Raw genomic sequence first — 13,124 nt, forward strand, 5'->3', positions numbered from 1 at the left:
GATAGTAGGATGTTCTTTGATGCTTAATGATAATGTCAAATACAAGCCATAAGTAATAAATAACTTATGATAGATAATGTATGCAGAACATTTTCTCTCCATTGGAATGGCGGTGGAGTGCACATTGATTCATTAGGCTATTAGCCATCTTCTCTTTGTGCTTTTTGGGAGGGGTACCTTTGGTATAATTCATGTTTCATAGATATGCATCTTATATTTCGATTCTCCCCTGTCTTGGTCTGAATGTTTGTTATTCGGGTAAGAGTAAATCTTATGCCATATTTTAGGAGTGTTAGTGATAACATATCTTTACTAGAATAGGAAATTCAGATGAAGGAGCCATCCAAGGTGGTCCAATTGTACCTTTATCCCTAACTAGTCAAGACATAACTGGCTATTTGTACTATGGAAAGTTGGAAACAGTAGCTAAATTTGACTGAAGATGAATGCATAGACGAGTAGTAGCACTAGTAAGTATAGATACAATTGTTAGAAATTGTAGAATGCTCAAAAGCTTAGACTAAGATAACCTATAGGAGAGTCCTTAAGTTTGATATCCTTCAAGTAGCAATGGTCTCCTGATCTCGCGTCTTCTTACTTTTCTTAGCCTATCGCTTTCTAACTGCAGTTAGAATGTGACAGAATTCCAATCAAAACAATACGCATTTATGTCCTGTCAATTTCCATTGGCTGCATCGGCTTTCATGCAGTCTGCTACAGTGCTACCCTTCATATGCTCTTGAAAATAAACTATACTGCTTAAGTTTTTGCCGCCATAATTGATTTTCAATTTGTTTTAGTAGCAAGTGATATGCAATACTTCATTGCTACATGAGACAAACAACATGGTAATGATCTGTCCACCATCTTAAATTCCTTACAGAAGGATTCATGTTTCTGGCAAAGGAATTACCAAATTGATTACTCCAACCATTCACTTTATTTTTTTTTGCAAATGTAGAGGAGGAAGGTAAGGGATTTTCTACTCTTAAGCAAATGTAGAGATGGCGAGGTTTAAATTTGCAAATTTGAAGTCACAAGATGAATTCTCCGTCATTTCCCCCAAGCTATCCAGCATACATTGTATGCTCAATACACTTTTTTATTTACCCCTTTATTTCGAGAATGACTAACCCAATCTTATTTTTCAATTGTCCTCTTGATCAGTTTATACGTTTACTTTTTTTTTTTTTTTTTAAGGGAGTTTATGCCATTTACTTGTGTAGTTATTTTGGTTGAAAATTCTTTTGTAAAATCTCTTTCGTGAAAGTTTCTACGCTTCTGGCCCTCTTGTAGCCTTGTAGGAGTTAAGCCTGCGAAGTAATTTCACTCAATAATTCAACTTAAGCATCACTTTGACTATTTGACGGAAGAACTGACCTTGACTAGGATGATTGAGATTTGAGACTTTGAAAGAGGTGAGAAAAGATTAAGTTGCTATTAATGAGAAAGGGCAGGATGGAGGAAGGGAACAATATTATAAGGGTAATTTAGAGGAGACCATGGGCCGGACGTTGCCCAATAAATCGGCCAATTTTGGGCCATGGGTTTGGTGTGGGCCCAACTTCGGGTCTAAAAGCGTGTTCAAATTCGGTTTTTGAGAAATTTTTTTGGGCCTGCTCATCACAACCATTTAAAATACTACGTATATATATAGTCAGTTCGGTTCAAGCCTTTAAATCCATTGAAAAGGTTGTCCAAATCCGCCCCTTTTTCAGGTCAGGCTAGGTTTGATCAGGTCAAGGATTATGATATACGAAGTAGATATCTTGTTTAATTTCAATATATTCCGTCAACAATTAATTTTAATTAAATAAGGGATTTTTCTAGCGTTTGTAAATTTTAAGCATCATCAATAATATTAAAAAAAATATCATAAATGACACGTATCTGAAATGTATATTTTATAAGAGAGGAAATCAGGAGCTGAGCTAAACTGAACTAAACTGATTGGAAACTAAACTGAACTGGAATTAAGTAAATGTGAACATGTCCTAAATCTATCCAAATTTTCTTAAAACTAAACTCTAAAATAACTTCAATTTTTTATCCTACTGCATCTATCCTTTTGTTTTTTTATTTTATTTTATTTTTTTTATCTATCCTATTCTACTAAAAAAATATATTCAAATAAATCTTGCGCGTCATAATCTATATCTATCTATACTTTAGTATTAAAAAACAAAAACCACAATCTTTCATATGCCACATGTCCTCACAACTTACTCCTATGCCACATGTCCTCACAACTCACTCATATGTCACATGTCATCTTTTTAATACTACGGAGTACCTTTGTTACATATTATTTGCAACGAATTGACATAAAATAGAGAGGAAAAATGTCTAATCGTTGCAAATAATATGTAACGGAGGTAGTATTAAAATTAAATCTATTACATAATGTTAAAGTCTTTTTACATTCTGTAACTTGCACATTTAAGTAAGAAAATTGGAAAAATTAGAAATAATAATCCCAACTTTCTTCAATTTTGCCACAATAATCCCAACTTTGGATTATTCTGGAATAATCCGAACTTTAGCGGGCATTCTTTTTCTTCAATCCCAAACTGGTCAACAAAAGTCAATGACCTATAATATCAGGTCACTTGACACGTGTCAAGCCCTGATTGGTCCATAAAAAATTTTAAAAAAAACAAAAAATCCAAACATCACCAACCACCTGTCACGGCCAGCTTGCCCCACCGGGCACCCTAACCACCACCTCACAGCCAGCTTGTCGCCCCTTCGTCGTTGACCAGACGCGTGGAACAACCTCCACCATCGCCGTCTCCCTTCCTCCCCGAAACACCCCTAATTCCCCCTGAAACCCCAAATCCACCAACAAAACCCCTCCACTACCGTCGAAAACCCCCAAAAACTCCTCCCCACTGCCAAAAACACCCAATCGTTCCTCCCACCAGCCCGAAACCCTAAGCGGCTAGGGTTTTCGACAGTGGGGAGGAGTTTTTGGGGGGTTTTTCGACGGTGGGAGGAGATTTTAGGGGGTTTTCGAGAGTGGAGGGGAGGAGATTTTGGGGGGTTTTTGGTGATTTGAGCGGAGGAGATCGGGGGAAAAGGAGAAACGGCGAGTGGGGAGGGGGAAACCGGCGCAAGAGGAGGGGGAAGGGGAATTAGCGCCGCCGTTTAGGGTTGAACTGGTGGTTTTGGGGTTGGCGGGTGGTGTAAGGGGTTGGCTGGGATTTTGGGGTTTTGTTGGTTTTTTTTTTATTTTTCATTTTAATTTATATTTATTTATTTTTTATTTTTTTTATAACTTGTTTTAGCCAATTCCATTGTGACACGTGTCACTTTTTTAAAAAAAAAAAAATTTACCCATTCAAACGGTTACCGGTTTTTGGGATTGAAGAAAAAGAGGAACCCCCAAAGTTCGGATTATTCCAGAATAATTTAAAGTTGGGATTATTGTAGCAAAATTGATGAAAATTAGGATTAATATTTCTAATTTTTCCAAGAAAATTTAGTGTTTCATTTCCATCATGATAAAATAAAGTTGAATTAATTAGTACTAATTTCCTCTAAATTTCAAAGCTCCAAACCCTAAAATTCCCGCCAAATTTCAACAAATTTGATGATATGAAGGTTATTTCTGCCTTTGATGTTTCTAATAGCAAAGATTTATCTTCAGGTTATAATGTTAAAGGCCGTTGAGGAAGATGTTGTTAAATTAGAGCTTTGGAAAAAAAAAAAATTTGATAAATTTTGTTTGTATTTTTCAATTGATTTTTTTTTTTGAATTATTTTATCGTCAACTTTATTTTGCTGATTGATAAATTGTGGTGGAATCGGTATTGATAAATTGTTGTAAGTAAAAAAGCTGTTGTTATTTTGTTTGATTATCAAAATTTCTTCCATCCTCGAGAACCTCAGTGGACGATTGTTGTGGTCATACGTTCGAATTGGTGGTTTGGTGGTCGTTGCTTTAGCGGTGGAATTGGTGGTTTAGTCAACGATTACTAGTTCGGTCGGGGTTAGTTGGTCAGGGGTTACTTAATGGGTTACTAATTCAGTTAGGGGTTATTGGTTGGAGGGGTTACATTAGGGGTTACTAGTTCGGTCAGTGGTTACTTGGTCAGGGGTCACTTAAGGGGTCATTAGGTCGGAGGGGTTACTAGTTCAGTTAGAGGTTACTAGGTCAGGGGTTACTAGGTTGGAAAGGTTACTTGTGTTGGAAAAAATACATGTTGATTCCATGAATAATAATAGAGAAATCAAGAACTTCTCTTGGAACAAATTCGATCGCCATACTCGAAACATAGACCTGTCCTCCTTCTGTTGTGCCGTGGTTTGGAACCCACTGACTTAGAAGCGAAATACGCCACCACCGGTACAGGTTTTCCTTTTTTTTTCCTTTTAAAAGAACGTACATGAAAAATATTAGTAGTAGTATATTTATAAGGTCTCAAAAAGAAACCTAATAAATATAAACTTCCTCTCTTGCTGCAGCCATACACGGTCGTGTAGGTGAGGGTACACGGCCGTGTAGTAAAAACTTGTCCGCAGAAGTACACGGTCGTGTAGGAAAGAACACACGGCCGTGTAGACGGGTTAATATACAAGAGTTATCACACGATCGTGTACTATTAGACACAGGACCATGTATCAATTGCTTATGGGAGTATACAACCAAATGAGAACAAATATCTTCGGTTGCATTACCAACTCCAACAACTTGGTTAGGGATCACTAGGTCTGAGAGGTTACTTAAAAGGTTACTAGGTCTGAGGGGTTACTTAAGGGTGGGGCAAGGGCTTACTAGGTTTGAGGGATTACTTAAGGGGTTAAGTAGCTAGGGGTTGCAGGGGTTACTTGTGTGTTAGCGGGATACACTGTATGGCCAGCCACACAAAGAGCAATTTTTTTTTTTTAATTATTATTTGCACCACTTTGTGATGCGCGGAGTTTTAAGATAGTAATATAATATTGTGAGTGTGTTAATAATTTATTACAGTAAAAGTAAAATGGGGACCATGAAAGAGAAAGCATGTAAGGGGATCGGAGTAGATATTTTTGTTAAATAAGTGGGAACCAGAGGAAAGAAAAATGATAAATTAATTTAAGTGAGATTTAAAATAAGAGAGAGAAAAAAATAAAATATATTATTAAAAAAAACATTTATATAAAGTTACCAAATAGAAGTGATGTATATTAAAAAAAAAACATCCATAAAAGGGAAGGGATGCATTAAAAAAACGGAGGGAGTCTATCAAATTTGTAATTTGAATATAAGTAAATATTTTACGATAGTAAATATTATATAACAATGATTATATTTGATTTTTTTATTATAAATATTGTTTAAAAAGTAATAAAAATTTGTCAAAAGCTACCCGCTACTTCTAAATGATACTACTTTTAACTTTTGAGAAATGCTACTTAAACTCTACCTCTATTGCTACCTTACCAATCACTCTCAAATTCTTTCTAATACTGTTTTGACTGGTCAAAATGCTAACCGCTATTTCAAACACTGTCGCCAAATAAGGCCAAACACTCTCAAATTTTTTATAGTAGTGTTTTAACCAGTCAAAATGCTAACTGTTACCTCAAACGTGCCACCAAACAAAACCTTAAACAGGACAAATGTTGGAGCAATTTCCCACAATAATGCTAGAATAAAAATAAATTCCTTTTGTGTGCCGTTTTGGAAACTAATTCCCTAGATACCGTCCATGTAGGATCGGTATTGGGTGTAAATTTTTTATTTTATTTTTATTTTTTTCACCTTAAAACCGCTAATGACAATAGCGGTTATAGCTTTAAAATCGCTACTGTTATTAGCGGTTTCAGAAAAGAGACCGCCTATTTCAATAAACAGGTTTCTTTTCTTCCTTAACCTGTTTAAAAATAAAAATAAGTAAGGAGGCAAAGAGACCTGTCAATAAAAAAGGAGGTCTCTTTGGTGATACCATGTTTTAGCCAACAACAGGAAAAAGAGCGCCCACTATTACTATTAAGTTCAAAGAGACCTAATTTATTAATAACGGGTCTCTTTGCTTTTTCTAAAAAAAAAACAAAACCGCTAATGTTGGGTCCGTTTGGCATCGCTGTGGTTTTCTGTTTTTTGGTTTTTTGTTTTTTAAAAGTATATTACATGTGTTACATAATGGATCAAAAAAATATTTAGGCTTATTAAAATCATGATAATTTTGAAAACTGACAACAAAAAAGAAACACCTTTTTCTTGTTTCCTGTTTTTGGTTTTTAGTTTTAACAAAAAAACAGGAAACTAAAAACCAAAAATGATGCCAAACAAGCCCGTTGCTACCGGTTTTAACATAAAACCGTTAACAACATTAGTGGTTTTAAGCCAAACCAAAATACCAATCCTACGTGGACGGTATGTTGGAAATTTGTTTTTAAATGGGTGTATAGTGGGAATTTGTTTTTGTTTTAACATTATTGAGGGAAATCGCTCCAAATGTTGGATTATTTGAATTATTATTTTTTTTTTTTTAAAAAAACAAAAAAAAAAAAAGAAAAAAAAGTAACGACAATAACCTGAAAAGATGGGAACAACCATCTTTCAAAAAAAAAAAAAAAAGGACAACCACATTTCTCATAATTGGCAGCAAGAGAGATTTTCCCGGAAATTTCGTATGTGGAATCTTTCCAAAGAGTGTACTGACTTTTATTTTATTGACAGAGACTTTAATAGAAATTAAATCCTACTCGTATATGTCAAAAAAAAAAAAAATCCTATGTGTCAATTAAAGTCTCTGTCAATAATTATGAACACCTATAAATCCTATGTGTCAAAAAAAAAAAAAAAAAATCCTAATGGTCCCGTAAAAATAAAAAAAAAAAATAAATAAATCACATTTTAAAAAAAAATTAGGTGTGATGTTGACGGATGGTATCGTAATTCGTAACACAGACTTGACGTCAACAGTTGACGATTTACCAAATTTTTTTCTTAGTCATAGGCGTAATAAAGATAAAAACTACTCCATCCGTCCCCAAATGATAGTTACTTTTGCCATTTTTAGTGACTCAAAATATTAGTCACATTTGCTTTTTTCAAGTATCATTAATATTATTTTTTTATCAAAATTCTCTAACTTTTGCAAAAATATTTGTGCGAATTTAACTTTCTCATGTAAATTTTACTTTCCCATGTACTTTAATTACTTTCTCTCTCTACTTTTTTGCATACCCAATGTAAAATTACTTTTTCGATGTACTTTCTTTAATTCTCCTTAATTCTCGTGATTTTTCTTCAAAAGTGACTATCATTTGGGGACGGAGGGAGTAGTTCGGAGTACTCCTTCAATTTTTCTTTTGCAATATCAGTTTATTACTCCGTACATTTCATTACAATCATAATATTAGGGTCTAATGGTAGTAGCTAGGGATTTGCTTGCAATTTTAATAATTCCCTAGCTACTAGCTTGACCATTGGAGGTAGAAAACTCAATTAACTTGACTAAGCAAATTAGCTTTGCCAAATGCAAAATTTGCTTGAGAATTTAACTTTTTAAAATAAAATGCTTATTGTACCAATTAAGCTCTTTTCATGTATTTTCTATCCTATCCAACAACTAGTACTAAGCTTATAGCTAGCCATTGAAGCAAAAAGTAGCTAAAATGATAATTATCTTAAAAGCTTATGTGGCATGGTAAGGTAAATGTCAAATTAGCTTGTCATTGAAGTTGCTCTAAAGTTATTGAAAAATTATTAGATAGAGATTCAAATAGGATTCTTTATAATACGAAGTATAAAGTATACACATATTTATTTCAGCTCAATTCAGCTTAGCTCCAATTAGTTCAATTCCAAACCGTTCATTTCATTTCTATTCAGTTCAGTTCCTAATTTTCTTTTATCATAAAATATTCATTTCAGCTTTATTCGGTTCAATTCAATTTCAATCAGTTCAGTTCAGTAAATATAAACAAACAGGCACGAAGTATACTAATCAAAGTTGTGCAACTAATAAAAATCGGAGCGGTTAAGCCTAAAAAGTCAAGTTCGAAAAAGCTACAAATGCAAGCTAAACATAGTACCAGTCTAACTTTTGCTTCCATTTTTTCCCATCATTTTTGATGCATCTGCAGGTTTGCACTTACCTTCCCTCTAAATATTATCCTATCGTTTTTAATTTATGTTTTTAGGCTGTAAAAATCGTTTATTTTCGTAGCTAGATGTATCAATTCTCATTGAGGATTTGTTCTTTAGATGATTACCGTTATTTTTTTTCTTTTCACTTTTTAGATTGTAATACTTTTTGCTGTTTTCATTGAATAGATCATATGTAATTTTATTTCTTTAGATTATAAGCTATAATCCCAACGCTGATAGTAAAGATAATTTTTTTTTTTTTTTTTTTTTTTTTTTTTTTTTTTTTTGGGTTTGGTAGATCCAAAATCCCTTGAAAATGATTTCGATAATTTCTAAGATGTTTGGGATAGGAAGGCATTATCGTGGCGTACCATGTGATGGAGGTACAAACAATAGTGGGGTTGAAAATCAATCTGAATTGAGGAGTAGTGTTACTGATGAATTTCAACCTGAATCGAGGAGTAGTGATTATAAACTACAGCCCAAAAAAAAGCGCAGAAAAGTTGAGGTATCGCTGAGCTTAAACACAAAATATGTGAACAGAATCATTGATTGGTTAAAGGATGATAAAATTGTTAGTATTGGTGTTTATGGGATGGCCGGGGTTGGGAAGACTACCCTGGCAAAGCAGCTCGAATTTCGGCTTCATTATGAAACCCCTTTTACTGATGTTTATGCTGTTGCTATGGTTTCTGTTGGGGTGGATTTTACTGTAAATGAGTTGCAGCAAAAAATTGCTGGTGCTTTTGGGGTGGATCTTCAAGGTGATAAGGATGAGACTAGGAGAGCGGCCAAGATTCATGTGTTTTTGTCTCGAATTGATAAGTGTGTACTCATCCTTGATGATTTGTGGGATGAGTTTCGCCATGAAGATGTTGGGATTCCTAGAAAATGTAAGCTGATTGCTATTTCTCGGTCACGGGATGTCTGTCGTATGCTTCACTGCCGGAAATTTGTTCTGGTTGAGCCACTTTTGGTGGAAGAAAGTTGGGAGCTGTTTCACCAAAGCATAGGGTATGGTTTTTTGGATTCCAAACAAGAGTCCCATTTTAGGAAGCTTGTGTGTGATAAGTGTGCAGGTCTCCCTCTTGCTGTCACTGGGTTGGCCAGCTGCTTCAGGAAGATGGTTGTTGATAATCATTCTAGTCGGAGGGAAGTCCTTGAAAGCGCGAAATTTCCTTTTAAGGAACAAGTCTACTTGGAAGATGCATTTAATCGGCTGAAATTTTCTTACGAAAAGTTGAACAATATCACGCTCCAGCGTTGTTTCTTGTATTCAGCCTTGTACCCCAAAGGTTTTGACATACGTAGAGAAGAGCTGATTCGCCTTTGGATTGGTGAGAAGCTGATAGATAATGTTTCATCATTACAAGCACGATATGACATGGGCCATTCCATATTGAATAAACTTCTCAACTCTTGCTTGCTGGAAGCATCAGAGGATAAAAGGACTATCAAGATCCATGATCTTGTGAGGCATATGGCTCTATCTATTGCTGGAGATAGTTTTATGGTTGAAGCTGGCAAGACTTCAAAATTGGAGTTCCGGAAGAATCTCCTTGCTGTTTCCTTGATTAATTCTTCAGTATCGCCGATCCTCCCAGATGGTTCTCAAAACTATAGCTATCTCTCCATCTTACTTTTGCAACACAGCTCCTTTGAGTTGATTCCTGAATCCTTTTTCTTGCAAATGCGTGCCCTTCGGGTTCTGAATTTGTCTGATACTCGCTTACTTAGACTGCCAAGTTCTATTGGTGCCTTGGAAGAGCTTCAATTCTTAGATCTTAGTCTATGTCAGAACCTGAAGCAAGTGCCATCATTAAACCTTCTGAAGTTGCAGTTTCTAGACCTTTCCCAGACAGCAATCGAGCAAGTTCCTCGCTCTCTTGAAAAGTTAGAAGGACTCACAGAGCTCAACTTGTCCTCTATTTTGGAACCAAAGGAAATTCCTTGTGGGGTGTTGCCTGCCTTATTCAGACTCAAGAGGTTAGCATGCCAGATTGCAGGCGCTATTTCTGAGCTGCAGAATGTGAAGTCATTAGAAATTCTTGATGCCAGGTTTTTGAGCCTGTGTGACTTGAGCAACTATGTAAGGTCTCAGCACTGGTGCCAATTGGACAGCTATCATCTAAAGGTTGGAGGTGAGGTGGGATCTGATCAACCATATAGCAGAAAAGTATCATTGCACGGCTGTTCTGTGACTGATCAAGAGGGAGATTACATTGTGCTTCCTAACAACATTCAGGAGTTGTATGTCGACAATTGTAGAGACTTTGCTTGCCTATCTGATGTCTTGTATCCTGTTGCATATCATTCTAGAACTCATGATGGTGCAAGTGTAGGAAGTTGCAACGAAGAGCTTAGTTGTTTGAACCAGCAGGCTAAACTTTTTTCAAGCCTTGAAGTATGCATCATCTATAGATGCCAGGACATTAAGACATTGTTTAGACTAAGCTGGATGGAGAATCTCCAATCCCTTCGATTATTACAAGTTGAAGATTGTAGACAAGTGAAGGAGCTAATGGCAGTCGAAGCTGTGGATTGTGGTCCAACGGAAGGAAATCACGCTGTCATTTGTCTTCCCCAACTTAGGCAGCTTGTTCTCATTCTATTGCCTCAGATGGAAAGCATCTACAAGGGTCGACTTGTTTGTGCTTTGCTTCTTTCTTGTACTTTTATGGACTGTCCAAAACTGAAGCGTCTTCCGTTCTCCAGGATAGATGCAGGAGAAGAGTCATTCGTCCCTTGTCTAGAACGGATTGAAGGCCAAGAGCAATGGTGGGAATTGTTAGTATGGGATCAACCGGAATCTAAGGCTTTGCTCAAACCCCTGTTTAGATGCAGGTCTTTGGATGATAAGATTGATTACTACTGAATTAGCCACCTTGCTGTGTTGGAGCTTGCTAGTTACCTGAGCGACTGAGGCGAACTAGTGTCAAATGGTTTGTTTGCTTCCTTCTCTCTCTCTCTCCCTCCCCCGCCCCCGCCCCCATCCCCTCTTTTATTTTCAGATAAATCTAAAACTGAGAACAGGTTGAAGCCCTTGTTCACAAAGAGCAGGCTGGCTTCCCAACTGCCAAGCCCTTCGTAGAATTAGTTATCGACCATTAAGATGGCCAAAATCATCGTATTTTGGGGAGTATTACTTCCAAAAGCACTCCTTATTTAGTTAAGGAGTATTCCCTACTACCACTGGGTGATTAATCTTATAATTTTATTACCTCACTACAGTCCTAGACTCTTCAAAGCTTATGATAATAAATCTTTCCTTTTGTTTGTTAAAAAGACTGTTATTTTCGAAAGAGGATAAATAAAAGACTTAGGCATTTAGCCTAATTCACTATGTAATTTAATGTAACATCTATCGTGTAATATTTCGATCAGTTGATCAATATTGTGGCTTTTCATAAACTACTACTTGTACTACTTGATTTAAAGAGTGTTTCTCTAGTGTGCTAATTCTTTTTACTCTTTTTATTGGTAAGGAGAAGGAGTTCCTGGGCTGTAACCTCTCATAGGGGTCCACCTGTGTGCTGATTGGAGTATACGTAATTTATTATTATTATTTTTTTTTTGGGAAATATATATAAGATCTTGTATATTTATCAGTAAATGTGTGGAATACTGGCTGTTTGTGTAATTTGATTGATTTTTATAGTCCCTCCGCCCCTTCATAAAAGGTCGAATAATGAATAAAATAAGTCAATTCTTTTTTTTTTTTTGACGGGAAGTCAATTCTTATTTACATGCAACTTTATTTTTCTCTCTTTCTACCATTGATAAACAAATTTTATCTAAAATTTGATGGATGTCACATCTTTGCAAAATGCAAATAAATTAAAACGGAGATAATATATTGTAGAATATCACTAAATTAATTACTTGTATATTTTTATAACCCTGAGCTTACCCGTGCTAAAAGCAGCTACATAGTTTTTTTTTTTCTAAATAGATGAGGTTATTTTATTGGAAAAAAAAAACAAAGATGTATCTTAGTTTTTTTTTTTTTTAAAAAAAAAAAAAAAAAGTCACTTCGTTCATTTGGTCCAAATTGTTCATTTTTAATTTTTTATTTATGTCCAAGTTGCTTAATGGATCCGGAGACAAAGGAATTTTCCTCGGCTTTGGGTCTTACACTCTTACGAGTAGCTAAAGAAAGTGAGTCACTATCTGAATGACTAAGCATTCTGGTTGGAAAGGTAGCAGAGCACACTGCACATATGAAGGTGATTTCGAAGAATGCATTCAACCATTCAAGGGTGCTGGTTGGATAGGGCTCAATGTTTTGAGGCCCAAAAAGCTAGAATTGTTATCTAGACCACATCAGTGCAATACAAAGTAGTACAGTACGGAGTATTATAAAATGTTTAGCTAGCTGTACCACTGCACCAATATATAAAAAATTTAAAATATATTACTAGTAGTAGTAATTTAAAAGTGATCATACGAAGTACATTTTTTTTTTCCTTCTTTATATTTTAAATTGCTCTCCTCTTCTTTCTTACCTCTATTAATTTTCACTCTCCTCTATTTCTTATTCGTATATTCTTAAATAGTATGTATAAGTAAGTGTATGTCACGTGTTTCTCGTACCCTTCCCTTCCCAAAAAATACAATACGCCTTTCTGAAAAACTTACGTAATATAAGTCATGGTCTCATGGAGTATGAAAGTTCAATTTAACTCATAAAAACAAACTAAATCAATTGTGATCTAGGAGTAATAATTCGAATTAGAAAAAATTTGGAGTATTGACAATATTACTTTTTGATAAAGTACAAATATAAAGCTTGTCAACAAATCTCATTTTTAATTTGCTTTGTAATAAACTTTTGTTGAGGTTTTTTTTTTTTTTTTTTTTTTTTTTTTTTTGGGAAAGTGACTTTATTTTATTATTATACATTTAATAAATTTGAAGCTCCAAAACAGTGCAAGTGATTTTCTTTAGTCAATTCTTCCACCTTAAAACGTGCAGTTAGACAGTAATCACGTGTCATAGGAATTTAGATAAACTAGATTGGGTTTTGGGCTGCCAAATGATG

The 13,124-nt window shown here is 35.1% G+C and overlaps 1 protein-coding gene across 2 annotated transcripts; it reads left to right on the forward strand.

The window, feature by feature from the left end:
• The first annotated feature begins 7,982 nt into the window (after positions 1–7,982).
• LOC145617669 (disease resistance protein At4g27190-like) lies at positions 7,983–11,813 on the forward strand. 2 transcript variants are annotated; one of them, XM_081672398.1, is made up of 2 exons: positions 7,983–11,025; positions 11,569–11,813. In XM_081672398.1, exon 1 carries the CDS (start codon positions 8,400–8,402, stop codon positions 10,956–10,958), a length of 2,559 nt encoding a protein of 852 aa, XP_081528524.1. In that variant the 5' UTR covers positions 7,983–8,399; the 3' UTR covers positions 10,959–11,025; positions 11,569–11,813. The 2 variants fall into 2 exon arrangements, with proteins under 2 accessions (XP_081528524.1, XP_081528525.1); XM_081672399.1 differs by having other exon boundaries at positions 11,575–11,813.
• The last annotated feature ends 1,311 nt before the right edge of the window (positions 11,814–13,124 follow it).

This window comes from Chenopodium album, chromosome 26 (assembly GCF_948465745.1).
Source record: "Chenopodium album chromosome 26, dcCheAlbu1.1, whole genome shotgun sequence".
NCBI classification, from domain to species: Eukaryota; Viridiplantae; Streptophyta; class Magnoliopsida; order Caryophyllales; family Amaranthaceae; genus Chenopodium; species Chenopodium album.